This window comes from Pteropus vampyrus, unplaced genomic scaffold (assembly GCF_000151845.1).
Source record: "Pteropus vampyrus isolate Shadow unplaced genomic scaffold, Pvam_2.0 Scaffold3776, whole genome shotgun sequence".
NCBI classification, from domain to species: Eukaryota; Metazoa; Chordata; class Mammalia; order Chiroptera; family Pteropodidae; genus Pteropus; species Pteropus vampyrus.
The window spans coordinates 6298-7227 of record NW_011892557.1 but is presented as its reverse complement, the minus strand read 5'-3'; the positions used below and the strand labels follow the sequence as shown (position 1 = coordinate 7227).

At 64.8% G+C, this 930-nt stretch overlaps 1 protein-coding gene across 1 annotated transcript; it reads left to right on the top strand.

The window, feature by feature from the left end:
- The first annotated feature begins 110 nt into the window (after nucleotides 1-110).
- LOC105310453 (homeobox protein SIX2) lies at nucleotides 111-684 on the top strand. The gene has a single exon (XM_011386633.1). It carries the CDS (start codon nucleotides 111-113, stop codon nucleotides 678-680), a length of 570 nt encoding a protein of 189 aa, XP_011384935.1. The 3' UTR covers nucleotides 681-684.
- The last annotated feature ends 246 nt before the right edge of the window (nucleotides 685-930 follow it).

Below are 930 nucleotides of genomic sequence, written 5' to 3'. Positions count from 1 at the left end.
CGCCCCGCCCGCTTCTCGGCCCGGACCGCCCGGCGGGGAGGCGCCCATGCCGGACAGCGCAGTACGGTGAGGACGTGCGCGGGCGAGCGGGCGGGGGCGCAGCCGGCACCATGTCCATGCTGCCCACCTTCGGCTTCACGCAGGAGCAAGTGGCTTGCGTGTGCGAGGTGCTGCAACAGGGCGGCAACATCGAGCGGCTGGGCCGCTTCTTGTGGTCTCTGCCCGCCTGCGAGCACCTCCACAAGAATGAAAGTGTGCTCAAGGCCAAGGCCGTGGTGGCTTTCCACCGCGGCAACTTCCGCGAGCTCTACAAGATCCTGGAGAGCCACCAGTTCTCGCCGCACAACCACGCCAAGCTGCAGCAACTGTGGCTCAAGGCGCACTACATCGAGGCGGAGAAGCTGCGCGGCCGGCCCCTGGGCGCCGTGGGCAAGTACCGCGTGCGCCGCAAGTTTCCTCTGCCGCGCTCCATCTGGGACGGCGAGGAGACTAGCTACTGCTTCAAGGAGAAGAGTCGCAGCGTGCTGCGCGAGTGGTATGCGCACAATCCCTACCCCTCACCCCGTGAGAAGCGAGAGCTGGCGGAGGCCACGGGCCTCACCACCACCCAGGTCAGCAACTGGTTCAAGAACCGGCGGCAGCGCGACCGGGCAGCAGAAGCCAAGGAAAGGTACGAGTAAGTAGAGCTCCGGCGCCAGCTGCCCCTGGGCTCGAGGGAGGGGGTTTGCAGGGCGTCGGCTTTACCCCCAGTAGAGGCCTAAACTGGGCCCCTAGTCCCAGCCATCGCCAAAGTGCGCCCTGATCTGACCCAGCGCTCGGGTCTTGCTGAAAACCAGGAAGGCAGGGATTTGTCTAAAGCGGGCAGAGCAAATCGAGAAGTTGTCAATTAACTCCTTGGTCGCTTGTGGACAAAAGTGGAGAAGCGGTGAG

Bases quoted from the DNA above. Each gene is read 5' to 3' on its own strand.
- LOC105310453 (XM_011386633.1), top strand. From the start codon at position 111: ATGTCCATGCTGCCCACCTTCGGCTTCACGCAGGAGCAAGTGGCTTGC.